Source organism: Mastomys coucha, unplaced genomic scaffold (assembly GCF_008632895.1).
Source record: "Mastomys coucha isolate ucsf_1 unplaced genomic scaffold, UCSF_Mcou_1 pScaffold14, whole genome shotgun sequence".
NCBI lineage: Eukaryota > Metazoa > Chordata > Mammalia > Rodentia > Muridae > Mastomys > Mastomys coucha.
This window is the reverse complement of record NW_022196896.1, coordinates 45,156,370-45,169,563: the sequence shown is the minus strand read 5'-3', so window position 1 is coordinate 45,169,563 and position 13,194 is coordinate 45,156,370. Positions and strand designations below refer to the sequence as shown.

General features: G+C 43.0%; 1 protein-coding gene across 7 annotated transcripts in view; it reads left to right on the top strand.

Moving 5' to 3' along the window:
• Stau2 (staufen double-stranded RNA binding protein 2) overlaps positions 1-11,137 on the top strand; it is a 292,032-nt gene extending 280,895 nt beyond the window's left edge. For all 7 annotated transcript variants that reach the window (XM_031366940.1, XM_031366937.1, XM_031366939.1 and 4 more), the window contains 2 exons: positions 8,904-8,992; positions 10,070-11,137. In XM_031366940.1, the coding sequence (XP_031222800.1) occupies positions 8,904-8,992; positions 10,070-10,163 (183 nt within the window). In that variant the 3' untranslated portion in view covers positions 10,164-11,137. The remainder of the gene's footprint in view (positions 1-8,903; positions 8,993-10,069) is intronic.
• The last annotated feature ends 2,057 nt before the right edge of the window (positions 11,138-13,194 follow it).

Below are 13,194 nucleotides of genomic sequence, written 5' to 3'. Positions count from 1 at the left end.
GAGGAGGAGGAGGAGGAGGAGGAGGAGGAGGAAACAGAGAGAAACACAGAGAGTCTGGGGCCTGAGCTTTTGAAACTACAAAGACCATCCCCAGTGACACACCAACAAGGCCATATTTTCTAATTCTTCCCAAATAATTCTCCTATCTAGGAACCAAGCATTCAAATATCTGAGTCTATGGGGCCATTCTCATTCAAGCCACCACAGATTTTATATGTTTGTGTGTGTGTGTGTGTACAGACATATATATCATGTATATGATATATAATATATATGTATATACATGTATATATATTTGTATGACTGAAGAGAAAGCTTATTCATTTAAATATCACTAGAATCCCAGTACCACTTAAGTAGGAGTTGAGGTCTTCAACTTGCAAATAATGAGCAGGTAATTCGTATAAGAACATTCAGGTGAACCAAAATAGAGCTGGAATTTTAGTCTAGACCTGACATACACTACATTGTTTCCTTTTTTCACCACTACAACAGCCAACTTACAGACAGTCAGCCTAGAAAGTGAGAAGATCTATCTGGGTTCATAGTTTTGGATCTTTCAGTCCATAATTCATAAGCCCTGATATTTGAGGCCTGTGGCAAGGCAGCATGTTAGACAGGCACACAGATAGACCCAAACTGCTCACTTTGCAGCCAAGAAATTAAAAGGAAGAGGAGGAAGAGCTCCCACTGTCCGTGTGCTGGGCATGACCTGCAGGGTCCTAACTACCTCCCACTAGGGAGTGGGTGAGGTGGCATGCAGTTTCCTGAGATGCCCGTTTGCAAAGCCAGCTGTGGTAGCACAAGCCTTTAACACCAACACTCAGGGAGGCAGAGATGGGGATCTCTGAGAGTTCTGGGCCAGCCTGGTCTACATAGTGAAAACCTATCTCAGAATAACAGTACACAAACAAAATAAAACAAAGGGGACTTTATATTAAATAATCAAAATAATTAAACCAAGACCAAGAAAGCCATGGACGTGCAGATGTCATCACATGAAAAGTATTCCTTTCAGCTCTGTGCCAAGCTCTGCTCAGCATCGTCCAGGCCACAGCTGCATTCTGACATCCTAACCACAAGAACATAGGTGATGGCCAAGTCTCTACTTCAAATGCTTATCTTTAAAGTCATTCCCCAAATTCTAGAGTCTAAACACCTGTTTTAGGAGACTATTGAAAATCTGCCTGGCTCTCATCATCTACCCTTTAATTATTTTTTCCATAACAAGTAATTTCCACCTTAGCATGCAGACATTCCTTCTTTTCAAGGGCAAGCCATCTTCTAAAGTGCCAATTTTATGGAAATCACCTGAGCTGATAGGTTTGTGGAGGCATGAATGAAAAGCATGTGCTAGAATGGAATGGTTGGCAGGCAGGGCAGCAAGCGCGTTAATTGAAGCTCAGTGTAATCCTTTGTAATATAAAAGTCACATCTGAAATGGAGAAGACCAAAGGGCCTATCCCAGTGTGATATAGTCAGAAACACAACTCTGTGCAGTCTTTATGCTTAGTGAAGGAAATTCTCGTTTGTTCTAGCTGGCTGGCTGGCTGGCTGGTTGGTTGGTCCAGTTATTTAGATGAGAAGTCAAGAGAGCCTTTCTCTGAGGATTCTTGCTTTTTTAAAAGCTATCATTTCCTTCTGACAGGAGTTTGATTTAATTAACTGTGGGCTTTCTGAACAGAATCCTGCAGTTAGCTCTGCCCCCCACCTGCAAGAGCTCACCATGAGTAGGCACATTGGGAGAAAACAAAACAAAACAAACCCAGAAGGCTTCCTTGAATATGGGTGTGTGGTTACTACTGACTTTGATAGGAGTAGCCTGTTTTCTGGGAACTGAGATGGGAGTTGGTGGGAAAATAGGACAGAAGCAAAGGAGAGAAAGCATCCATTGGGCATCTTGTTCAAAGCTGCACAAGGAACTGCTGTGCAGAAGGGATGAGTTAAAAATCCACATCTCTCATAAAGACCTTTGTTGTCTCTCATCAAGTGACCCAACGCTGCTACCTTCTCATTGCATGCTGATCCCTGGAGAAGGAGACAGGAAGAATAAGTGCTGGTGTCAATATCATTTGCTAATTGACAAGAGGAAAGTTAAAGATAGCAAAAGAGACTGGAACAATGTATCTCCCTTCTGGTTTGTGCACACACACACACACCCCACAAGTTCAGCAAGGAGGCATGAAAAATAATCTCATTGGCATCATGTTTCTGGCATTGCTATAACAACATCCAAAACAAGGCACACATGAAATGGTAGCGACATCTATTCTAGGGCTGTGGGGCTTTACTCACAGGACAGTTGTAAAAACTTTTGGGAACAAAAATATTTCTGTGTATCTATGCAGATGCTTTCTTCACAGAAAAACATGTGGGTGCACATGTGCACTTACAAACACACACACACATACACACACACACAGAGACATCCATGCATCCCAACACACATACCACCCATATACTTCCCTCACCTACACCCCTATACACCTCCTCTCCTCCTTCCTAGCACACTCACACACACGCAGAGACCTCTCCTCCTTCCTAGCACACTCACACACACGCAGAGACCTCTCCTCCTTCCTAGCACACTCACACACACGCCGAGACCTCTCCTCCTTCCTAGCACACTCACACACACGCCGAGACCTCTCCTCCTTCCTAGCACACTCACACACATGCCGAGACCTCTCCTCCTTCCTAGCACACTCACACACACACAGAGATGAGAAGAGCCTTTTCTAGTCTCTCCTTTTCTTTTCCTGTTTTTTTTAAGTCACAGAACAGGTTCACTCACAAGAAGCTGAGGTTTGAGAATGTAGCTGGTAGGTTGTGGTCACATCCATTAGATGCTCAGTATGTTTGTTTTGATTTGCTAGAAAAATATTTTCTGACTTTCAAAATTAAATCATTGAGTTGTCTATTTGTTTATGTCTAAAACCTTATGGAGGGCTCTGGTCTTTATGTTAGTATATCTTTGAAATCCTGGAATCCACAGTAGTGGGAAGTTACCCAACTTGGGTTAGCATCATTCAGGATGTGCCTCGTTAAGGACCCAGAACCTTCTTCCCACAACTCCCCAAGATTAGTTTACATATATCACATAGCAAATCATTCATGCTGAGAGGGTGGGCTGCAGATAGAGGGAGTAGAACATCTTGTTATCTATTGACTCTCAGTAAGGAGACAAATTAGAACTTGCCTCTTCATCAAGCTTGATGATGAAGCCCAAATAAGGGTGGTTTTCTTTCCCCCATTCAAAGTGTCCTCCAGTATTATGTATCTCATGTTTATAATACATTTGAAAGTTTTAAAAGCAGCTACCTCCAATAATTTAACAGTACATTCAGTTGAAATTGTTAAGCCATGAGGATTTTGTTGATTTTATCATCCTCTGGGCAGATTCTGGAAGTGTTTAAACATGTTTGTGGACTGCTCAAGTTTTACAATTTGTTCATAAAACCACATCACTACCCATTATTCTCTGAAGTAATTGATCCAATAGCAAAGGCTCATTTTGCTTGTTGAGCTCAGCATGAAGCTGAGGCTTGCAGAAAGCAATGTGGCTTTTCAAGCACTGTTCACAATCTGACTAGCATTTTGCTGTAGAAACAGAAGCTCTCCTGTCTCATTCCATGGATTTCTGTAAACTGTAAATACCCTTTCTTGGAAAAGAGTGGATGGTGAATTGGGTGGGGGTGGAATGAAGTGGAGTGGAACATTGTGGGTGACAGAGCATTGGAGTTGCCAAGACAAGAGCATTGGGAGTTGGAGACCAATCTGGGGCTAGATCATAAGTTTCAGTCTACCTTGGGCGAAATGGTGAGATGCTATCTCAAAAGTAAATAAATACATAAATTAAACAAAAGTGAAGATGATGTCAGGAAAGCCCTGCTGCGTTCCCACAGATAATGGCACACAAATGCAGGTAAAAGCAGCTTTGAGAGTGTTCAGTGAATGTCTGTAAGAAGAGGTAACCAACTCTGCTGCCCTAAGCAGAATCAGAGCCTGGCTGTCTGTACATCACCATCAACCTTTGTCCATTCTCCTTTGTAACCCTGGCCTCTGAGTAATGCAGTATTCTACATCCCACAAGTCATCATTTTTTCAGAAAAATGAGGAGAGGGTTTCAGTGAATGGAGCAGGATTTCTTACCTTCATAATGGTAAGAAATGGAGAGTTAAGTCATCTCATCTGTGGTCCCTGGATAACTGTAAATGCCAAAATAAGGACAATGGGCATTTGGGGTCAGCTCAAACTGTGAATAATGTAGAAATGTCACGTACAGCTTTGGAAAGGAAGCTAGGGACTGCAAGAGGACTGGAGGATAATACATTTCTTCTCTAAGAATTGGAAATAAGTATGTACTCTGCTTAGGAACTACTGTGAGAAGCAATGGGGAGAGCGAGCACAGAAGAGAAGTTCAAAGGATGCTGGACAATGCTGTTGAGAGGAGCAATGATGGCTGTGACCTGAATACTAACAGTCTAAAGTTCAGTCATGTGGCTAAGAGCTCCTTGAACTCAGAAATCTGCCTGTCTCTGCCTCCCAAGTGCTGGGATCAAAGGCGTGCGCCACCACCGCCCGGCTCTTTGGGCTTCTGTTTGCTTAAGTGTAAAACCAGCTTTGTGGCTATGATAAGACCTGAGGTCATGCAGGTAAAAGGTCTGCTCCCATGACTGCAGCCTAATGATGTTCACCAAATGGTAGCTCTTACTGTTTACCCAGGCTAAGATAAATTGCCACCTTTGCCCTTTGTAAATCAGAAAGAAATCCTCTCATACTTATAAGCTATTATGTTCTGAGTTATCAGTGAGCTGTGGGCTGAATGAGCTCATTGGTGAGATAAGAAATGTTACTAGGAAGCCGTGGAGCATACCTGTAGAGAGAGGCAGTCACGCGAGAACTCTTAAGAGACTGTTCCTGGCATGGATTGAGAGCACACCACCATTCCAGCCTGCAGGACATTCTTTAAGTGACGACAGGGTGTAGTAGACCTAAATGACATAAGGATAACATCATCTGCAAGATTTTGCAAGTACTAAAACATGAAACTTGCTCTCCAAGCCTTGGCCTTCATCTCCCCTATATCTCTCTGCTGGTGAGAGAGGTAGATGCCTTGGTCCTGGCCTTAGAGAAGCAGGTCATGTGGTTCCTGGGTCCAGACTACACTGAGTCAAGTGTTACCAGAGCAAATAATGAAAACAGGCTATAGCTAGCCTGTACTTGATATTTTTCATGAGAGTTGGGTAGAACATGTGGCTTGTATAGTAAGGCCCAGGGTTTATTCCCAACAGTGACCAAAACAAAAGTACAAAAATTTGTATTTGTATGTTGTACTGTCCTTGTGAGTAGAGCAGGACCAAGAGGCCGGAACTCTTAGGAGTTTTATGCAGCAAGATCACATTGCACCTTAAAATTCCCTGGCATGCAATGGACTGTCTATCATCCATTTGTAGGAAATGATAAAAAATTAGCATTCTTCACAGTAATGTACCTAATTAACAGATCTGAGCAAGGTATCTGATCATTTGTTCAAAAGTCTTGCATCTACAAAGACCTCTATATTCATAAATCAATCCTCAAAGTTTGGGTGTTTTAAATTTGCATGACTTTGTCTTTGGAGCACAGTAGTGTGGGGCTAGCTCTCTATGCTCCTTATGCATGCAGGAGTCATAAAGAAACTCAGAGTAATGGAACAAGCTGAGGGCAGGTCACACACCCACAAGATTGTGCTTAGTACACCTCCATGGAGCCCCCAAGGTCTCCTAGTCCAGATTACCAGATTTCTGTATAGATCTCTCCACCCCAGGGGCAGGTAAAAAACTGTCTAAATCTGAGTCTCTAGAATGTGAGTTTAAGTTTTGAAAGCAGCCACATGTCACTCCACAAGCAATAAGGAAAGTAAATGAGGAAGATGAACCAACTCTAGATAAGATGGGGCCTTGAAGCTGCAATATCAGATGCTCATCTGACCCGTAGTTCTCTGCAGGGAAATGCAGAGCATCTAGGAAACACCTTCCTCTCACTGCTGCTGAGGCACAACTTCAACTGGGGCAGATGAGTAGGTGTCTTAGTACTGTGAAGAGACACCATGACCTGTGACCACAGCAACTCTTACAAAGGAAAATATTTAATTGGAGCTGGTTTGTAGTTTTAGAAGTTCAGCCATTATCATCATGGTGGGAAGCATCGCATCGTGCAGGCAGCCATAGTACTGGAGGAGCCCAGAGTTCTATATCTTGATCAGAAAGCAGCCCAGAGAAGACTGGATCCCACACTGAGCAGAGCTTGAAAAAAAATATATACATATATACACATATACATATGTAAAACCAAAAAGCCTGCCTCCACAGCGACACATTTCTTCCAACAAGGCCACATTTTCTAATAGTGCCACTCCCTATCGGCCAAGCATTCAAACATTTGAGTCTGTGGGAGCCATTCCTACTCAAACCACCATAGACGTGCACACTAAAGTCTCTAAAACTTAATGTATTCTAGCGACATGAGACACACCCAGAAACCCGGCACTTGGAAGGTGGTAACAGAAAGAATAAAGTGTTCAGAGTAGGCTATAGGTGCACCACAGGTGGTAGTGCTAGCCTGAGCTGTCTGAGACCCCATCTCAGACAAACAATAAAAACAAAACCAGAGCAACAATAAAAAAGCCAGCATCATCTTAGGCCTAAAATAGTCTAGCAATTTATAACGTAGAGAGTATTGATATGATGCACAGGTGTTTTACTGGAAGGAAGCATGGAACAGAGATAATAGCAGCTTAAACCATATATATGCAGGCAACAAAGACTCAGCAGGCTGAACTTATGTATTTATACATAAATTGCCTATATATATATAAGCAATAATAGTCAAAGAAAAAGGCTATCAACTTGAGGCGAGGGGGTACCAAAGGAGTTGGAGGGAGACATGGAAGGGACTGGAGAGAGAGAAGGAAGGGGGACATGGATATAATTATGTTTTAATTCAAAATGTATTAAATTTTTTATAAGAAAAAAAATGGTAACTGGCCTACTTGCCCAGATGAGAGGATGGCCCACATGGAAAGACTTATAAACTTAAGGATCCTGAAACACTTTTGTTGGAATGGAAAACTGCCTGTTTTAGTTGCATATTGAAATTGTGACTTACAAAACAAAAGAGACAGACTAAAAAGAAGGGAGAGGAATATTTAAGTTCTTTAATATTAAATTAAAATTAAATTTCTAATATTAAAACCTTCACAGACATTTATAGAAATTTTATTCACAATCTTCCCAAACTAGGAACAATCAAGATGCCTCTCCAAAGTGAAAGGGTAAAATAAACTGTGATATATGCATGCAGTGGAATACTATCCAGCTATAAAGAGAAGTGGACATTGAAAAGAAATCAAAAAGCCTGAAACAGGCTGCAGAGTAGAGCATTTCAACCCCATGACATTCTGGAAAAGGTGAAGTTACTGAGGCAGGAAAAAAAAAATAAGAGCTGTCAGAGACTGGGAGGGAGATAGGAATAAATAGGCAGGTCTCAGGACTTTTAGAACAGTTTGTAACTTCCCAATGTAATATTGTACTGGTGAATACGTGTCATTATGCATTTGTCAAAATTCAGAAAGTAGTCGCGGTGGTGCATGCTCACCTGTAATGCCAACATTGTTATGTATAGGCAAGAAAACCAGAAGTTCAAATTTCTCTTGGCTACATACGGAGTTTAAGACTAGCCCAGTCTACATGGTCCTCTGTCTCAAAAAAACAGAATAAAATAAAGAGGAATCCTAGCATGGATTTTCCAATTGCACTGATACATTGATTTGCTGAGCAGTGACAGCAGACATCCCACAGCCATGTAAGATGTCATAGGTGACACGGATGCACAAAGGAGGCAGGGAACTGTGTAGGTTACCTGTTAAGTTCCTTTATGCCTAAAACTCTGCTCCACTCCCCAAACCCAGCCCATTGATTTAAAATTAACCCATCCCAGATAATGTCTACATAAAGAAATTTCAAAGAACTCATGTACCTAGTCAGCTATTTGGGAAACCGCATGCGCGAGCTCCTTTTTCAAAGGCAGCTGAGAAAACCCAGATGCCCCAAGTGTGAAGCAGCAGGCCTTGCCAAGGTTCAGCCATCCCGAACTGCTGACACCTATCATAGACTCAACAAAACCCTCCTGATGGGGGAGGGGAAGAGGAACCAAAGTCTTACTCAAAGAATTAACAATTTGGAACATCCACAAGAGTGTCAACAAGTTATGTAGATCTTATCAGCATTGCATTTTTGGTGCCTCCCAGCTTTCCAGCCAGGCTCCACCAGCCTGTCAACACCTACAGCATCCCACACTGTGCGGGGGCCCTCCACAGCTCCATAAGCTCCGCTGGGTCAGTACTGCTTTCCCAGGGCCCACAGGAGCTGGGGGGCTGACTTCCCCTCTCCCCTCAGGGGACCCTGTAGTCTGTGCATGATTCCTGCTCCACATTCTGTGGCTTGGTTGGAGCCACATTTTGAAAAGAAAACTGAAGGTAAGAAATCCAATGTCCTTGCATTTCAGAGAAGAGAATGTCAGAGTTTCCACCTTGTGGGGAGCAACTAGGCAAAATCATCGCGGAAGGAGTGTTTTGAGATTCTGTATTTGCAGATGGAACTTCATGATCACTCAAAGTTATGAATAAGGAAAAGGGAAGGCATACTGTTGAGTTCTTTTTCCCACCCCTGACACTTGAGGCTCTGGGTCCAGGAGCCAGAGCATGCTCATGAACACACACACTACCCTGCATATGTATCTAGCACACAAATGCCTTAAGAGGACAGAAAATGATAGTCTGTGGACCCTGGCTTGCTTTTACAGTCACTTGTTCATTTTTTTAAAAATCAATGAATGGTTCTCCCGTTTGTTTTCCCTTTTAGGCAGCCTTAAGTGCCTTGAAACAGTTTTCTGAACAAGGACTGGAATCAATTGATGGGGCGGTGAATGTTGAAAAGGGTTCTCTTGAAAAGTGAGTACTTTTGTATCTATACAAAACATGAGACATGATAACTGTATAGCTTTTTTTAAAAACCCGGAGAGTAACATCTAAATCTTACAGAATTCTTCATACCTCAGTTAAATACAGATGAATGAAAAGCATATATACAGTCATAATCAACTTTTCTAGAATGGATGTTCTAAGCTGAGTTGGCCATTGTGTCTGCATTTTAATGCCATGGAGGGAAATCATGACAGTTCTGTGGACTGTAGACAGCTCAGAGCTGACAGGGGACTGTCCTCACTGCATATTGCCAAGCATTCTCTCACCAACTCATTTTTTAAGCCAAAAAAAAAAAATTGCACTCATATTTCATAGTGCAACTGAGAGAGAGCAGAGTGAGGTTGGAAGCAACCCCTGCCCCTATTTTTCCTGCATTTAGTTTTTTTATTTTGTTGCATGGGACATTAGCACATTCTGCCACAGAAATGGGAGTGCTAGGGACTTAGTAAACATGCAAATGTAATCATTGCTCCTGAATACCAGCTTCCAGCTTCTTAGGAGATTTGACCATAAGTTGCTAAGGAAGGGACTGAGTTTGGGTCTTCCTTAGAGATCCAATTCATACTAGCAAAGTAGAAAGTCAGTTATAGTTATACTATAGAATTTAAACTTTTTCAAAGCAATAATAATACCTGGTGTAATCTCAGAGCACACATAGAAGATACCACCAGAATTAAAATTAAAACATAGAGCCTGGAAAGGAAAAAACAGATATGTTGATTCTGCAATTAAACGAACATACCAAAAGACAAAACACATTTGGCCATTTATATTAAAAGATAAGAAAAGCATGAGAAGAAGACATTTGGTAAACAGGCATGGCCTTTTAGGTTGTCTATAGGTTGGCAACCATTTATAAGTTAATTTAATCAAAACCGTTTCCACATGATCTCATCAGCAGACTATTTGAGCATAAATATTGTTGTTTCACTTTAAAATGTCACTTTTGTGGTGACCTTTGAATCCTGTGTGCCATCTGCTAATAAACATGTCTGAAGATGTGCAGCCCAGACCTCAGCTCTTGTTAATGTATTAATCTTTCAGACAAGCCAAGCATCTGCGAGAGAAAGCGGACAATAACCAGGCAAAGCCGGGCTCCATCACTCAGGACTGCAAGAAATCAAAGTCGGCCATCTAGCAGCTCCCAGAACCCACGGCTGCCGCTGCGGCCATATAAACCTGTCAGCACGCACGAGGGTGTCTGTGTTCTAGGAAATGAATGACTAATACCATTGTCCGAGTCTTATGTGAAGACAACACTATTCTAACACAGGAGATAATGTACATGATTCTGTTTATTCAACTGGGGGAAAATAAAACTGAGCATTTCCCTTGGAACTTGAGATCAGATCATAACTCACTTGCCCAGAGGCAGCAGAAATCTGATCCCACTACTGGAGCTTAAAAATAACAATTAATGAAAAGTGTTAGAAACAAGGCTACAGTTTTAAAATGACTCATAGAGAAGTTGGGTTTGGTTCTGTCCTTGCAATTGCTTTGTCGTGGCAAGTGTGTTGTTCTACTCTCTCTTGTTTGAAATAATGCCTGACAGTTCAGAAATTAACCAATGATGTGCTGTGGAATGTGATGCTTGTCTTCATATAGTCTCACAGTTTCTCTTTTTATGCAGATATTTGTAACCTTCATCTTGCACACACACACAAATTACTTTAAGGTGCATAGCACAAAGATGTATGCAAATAACTGTTTTAAATCAGGTCAGACAACTGATTTAAATAATACTAGGAACAAGTAGTTTCCATATATTTCAGGACTTTAAAAAGACACAATGAAACAAAACTGAGCAGTTGTGGGTTTGCGCTATAGGATGCCGTCAGCCATGGAGGGGACGTCTTGCCTCTGCCCATCACTCCAGGAGTCTACTCTGTTGTGGAAATTGTGCCCACCCCCATCTGTGTGTTGTAGCCATTCACTGTTTGCATCTTTAGTAACTGCCTCTGGACTCCGGACAGTGAATAGGATCGAGATAAATCCTGTACATGGTGGGGAAGGGAACGCCGGCTAGAGAAGCTTCTAGCCAACCACGCTCTGGATCAGCATGTTGGAATCCAGCGTGGGGCAAATGCAGTAAAGATTTGGTCTGGTTCTGTATGAGTTGTTCCTTCATTCCTTCTGACTTCTTAAATGTCAGCTCTGTGAAATCTGTGGGGAAGATCATCACCCAGCCTCACTGTCCTGCCCAGACATGGAATTAAAAGTGACCATATGTATCTGCGAAACTGCAGGCAGCCTCCAGGACGACTGGGGACTGAGGAGGGCCTGATCTGGCCAGCTCCTGTCACCCCATTTTTCAGGCTTTCTCCTCATTGATTTGCAAACATTGTGCAATGAGAAAACACTATAAGGTCTAACTGCTCTGCCCAACCTGACAATAGGAATAGAATTAAGTAAGATTTCACAAGCAAAGCCACTACACTTCTCGTTCTGGCTGACTCACTCGCAAGACTGGAGAATAAACAAACAGCGCCATAAGGAAATAGCTCCAGGGTTAATGACTCCCATGTGGGAAAGTCCGGCGGTACTGGGAGGGCTGGGTGCCCTTGGAGGAAATAAGCTTGGTTACATAAGGCTGGGTCCCAGAGAAAAGAACAACACGTTTGTAGAGGTGGGGATCTCGGGGGTGTTTGAGCACAGTCTTGCTGTGTTCTCAAGGACACAGGGGCTCCTAACTCATTCCCTTGGCAGGATGTGGGCCCTTGCTTCTGCAACGGCTCGGTCACCTGAGGCTTCAGCACCTGGACGAGGTGAAAGCGCACTTCCTGCTGGGCCTCTGAAGTCATGCACAGTAAACACCATAATCTTCTACAGCAACAGTGAGCTGGGCAGGTCAGGTGGCGAGCTCAAGGGACACAGAAGTCCCCAGATCTCACCACTCAGGTATCCGAAGCATTTAACCAGGGCTGTCTGACAAGCTGAATCATTCCAAAACCCACAGAGCAGCAGAGATGGCAGGAGACTGGACATTTGCATAAATGTTGGTTCCTCATCCAAAACCCTGCACCTCTGCCTTCTAGAATTGTCTAGAGAGGCACTGGAGTCGTTCCTGGAACAGCGACGCTTCTGTGCAGCTTCTGCTTTTGCTGTCTGTCTTTTTTTCTTTTCCTCTTGAATTACCAATGCAAATGATGGGTGGCCTACATCCCTGGCAAGGCCCACTGCATCAGCTCTGCTCCACAGCCCAATGTTATATATCATTAGAGGGGAAGCCATTAAGTAGATTTATTGAAAGAATGTTTCTTCAGCACAAGGAGATCTTTTTGATGAAAAATGGAACTCATTATTCTTTAAAGGACACAGATTGACTTATCTCCTCTATCAATTACAGTGTCTGCTTTCAGCTTGTCTCAATCATCACAGAGCTTTGTAGTCACTTTCTAGGGCTGAGGCCAATGTGCTTCATGAAGAAAGGTTTGTTTTCACATTTTAATTGGAAATATAATAGTGCATTCTGGAGCTCTGACTATCTTTTCCACTGCTACTTGCCAGAGATCGATGGTGAGACACCACCCATCAGGCCATGATGGGCGTCCCTCCCCTTTCCCAGGGTGACCCCTCTAAGCAGCTGTCTGGCATCCTTCTCCCCAGAACACAATCTCAGTTAGAATCCTTTTCCCCACTTGAAGTTTCAACCAGTGTTGTACACCATAGAGTGAAAGTAACGTGTCTGAAAATTTTAACCTTGGGCCTAGTGAAGACCCAAGTTGTGATCACCAGCACCCATGGAAAACTTGGGTAGAGTGGCATGTTTCTCACACACCCGGAGGCAGACACAAGCCGATGAAGAAAGCTCTCAGCAGGACAGTCTAGCTAAATTACTGAGCTCCCAGGTTCTGTGAGAGACTTTGTCTCAAACAAATAAAGCAGGAAGCATTCAGAGATGACACAGCAACTTCTGGCCTCCATGTGTCAATACCCATGTGGACACATCATGGGGTGGGGGGGGATCCATGTGTAAATACCCATGTGGACACATCACGGGGGGATCCATGTTAAATACCATATGGACATATCACGGGGGGATCCATGTGTAAATGCCCATGTGGACACATCATGGGGGGGATCCATGTTAAATACCCATGTGGACACATCACAGAGCGGGGAGATCCGTGTTAAATACCCATATGGACACATCACGGGGGGGGGGATCC